The 1,913-nt window shown below is 45.8% G+C and overlaps 1 protein-coding gene across 1 annotated transcript; it reads left to right on the top strand.

Annotated features, from left to right (window-relative positions):
• Window positions 1-370: 370 nt before the first annotated feature.
• On the top strand, window positions 371-1,647 carry EMH_0075520 (uncharacterized protein; the record flags this gene model as incomplete). The annotated part of the gene is made up of 3 exons (XM_013499605.1): window positions 371-396; window positions 493-839; window positions 1,322-1,647. 3 exons carry the CDS (start codon window positions 371-373, stop codon window positions 1,645-1,647), a joined length of 699 nt encoding a protein of 232 aa, XP_013355059.1.
• Window positions 1,648-1,913: the final 266 nt, after the last annotated feature.

Here is a 1,913-nt window from a genome sequence, read left to right as displayed (position 1 = left end):
CCAAAACGCATGCAGCGAGACGTGCATGCATAAAAAGAATAAAATAAAAATAAATTTATTTATTTTTTTTGTTTTTTATTTTTATTTTTATAAATATATTTTAAGTTTTATCCTTTCTCCTGCACGCGAGGACTGCATCGCAGTGTCTCGACCCTCTAAACCCTAAACCCTAAACCCTAAACCCTAAACCCTAAACCCTAAACCCTAAACCCTAAACCCTAAACAACCCTAAACCCTAAACCCTAAACCCTAAACCCTAAACCCTAAACCCTAAACCCTAAACCCTAAACCCTCCCTAAACCCTAAACCCTAAACCCTAAACCCTAAACCCTAAACCCTAAACCCTAAACCCTAAACCCTAGAGCAAACTATGCTTAGATCCCTGCTGCAGCAAAAGTTATTGCGTCAAGGGTTTCATTTGTATTAGGGGTTTAGCTGCATACACCCTAAACCCTAAACCCTAAACCCTAATCCCTAAACCCTCAACCAAAGGGAAGGCGGCCGACAGCAGCAGGGCTCTAGAAGCAGCAGCAGCAGCAGCAGCAGCAGCACAGCAGCAGCAGCAGCACCACAGCAACAGCTGCAGCAGCAACAGCAACAGCAACAGCAGCAACAACAGCAGCAGCGACAGCAACAGCTGCAGCAGCAACAGCAGCAACCGCCGCAACAGAAGCAGCAACAGCAGAAACAGAAACAGCAGCAGCAGCAGCAACAGCAGCAGCAGCAACAACAGCAGCAACAGCAGCAGCAGCAGCAGCAGCAGACAATGCAGCAGCTGCGTCGTATACGCGACCAAGTGGAGGCAGCAGCAAGACACAAGCAACGCTCTGATACAAGCTGTACGCAAACCCTAAACCCTAAACCCTAAACCCTAAACCCCTGTACGCAAACCCTAAACCCTAAACCCTAAACCCTTAATTTATATTTGTAGCTCGCTAAACCCTAGAGAAACCCTCACACAGACGCTGTATTGCCATACACCGATAGATAGAGAGTTCTTCTAGGGTTTAGGGTTTAGGGTTTAGGGTTTAGGGTTTACATAGGCACCACAACCTAAGAAAAAAAAAAAAAGTAAACAAAGAGAAAAACAAAACACAAGCAAACAAAAACATAAATATTTTTTATAAATATTTTTATTGGGGTGTACGTACACTGCAGCTTTCTCTCTAAACCCTTGGCGCTGCTGCTGCTCCTTTTGTCTTTATACTGCAGCAGCAACCCAGGGGGGCCCCCAGGGGCCCCCAGAAGACCCACCCCACCCCTCAGCAGCAACAAACACAAAACAAACGCAGCAGCTAGCTAAAGCTTTCTTGTGATGCAGCAGCAGCAGCAGCAGCTGCTGCAGCAGCAGCAGCAGCAGCAGAAGCAGCAGTAGCTGCAGCAGTAGCTGCAGCAGTAGCTGCAGCAGCTGCAGCAGCAGTAGTAGCTGCAGCAGCAGCAGTAGCAGCAGCAGCAGCAGCAGCAGTAGCTGCAGCGGCAGCAGCTGCAGCAGCAGTGGTAGTAGGAGTAGTAGCAGCAGCAACAGCAGCAGCTGCAGCAGCAGAATTTGTTGCTGCTGACCATGATGATGATCCTGCAGCAGCAGCAGCAGCAGCAGCAGCAGCAGCAGCTGCTGCTGCTGCTGCTGCTGCTGCTGCTACATTCTGAACAACACGGGAGACGCTTGGAGGCGGCTTGAATCTCCCTAAACCCTAAACCCTAAACCCTAAACCCTAAAATACTAAACCCTAAATAATATACAAACTTTCGGGTGTATATACACCTGAAATAGAGAGGGTTTAGGGTCCCTCAACTTTATTTATATTTTTGTTTTATTTATAAAATAAATAAAAATATTTATTTTTTATTTTATTTATTTTTTATTTAAACAAATTAAGTAAATTTAAACCTTATTACAAACGCCTCAGTGTTTC

Source organism: Eimeria mitis, genomic scaffold (genome assembly GCF_000499745.2).
Source record: "Eimeria mitis Houghton genomic scaffold, Emh_scaff4488, whole genome shotgun sequence".
Taxonomy (NCBI): Eukaryota; Apicomplexa; class Conoidasida; order Eucoccidiorida; family Eimeriidae; genus Eimeria; species Eimeria mitis.
The sequence above is the reverse complement of the archived record's forward strand: the minus strand, read 5'-3'. Positions and strand labels throughout refer to the sequence as shown.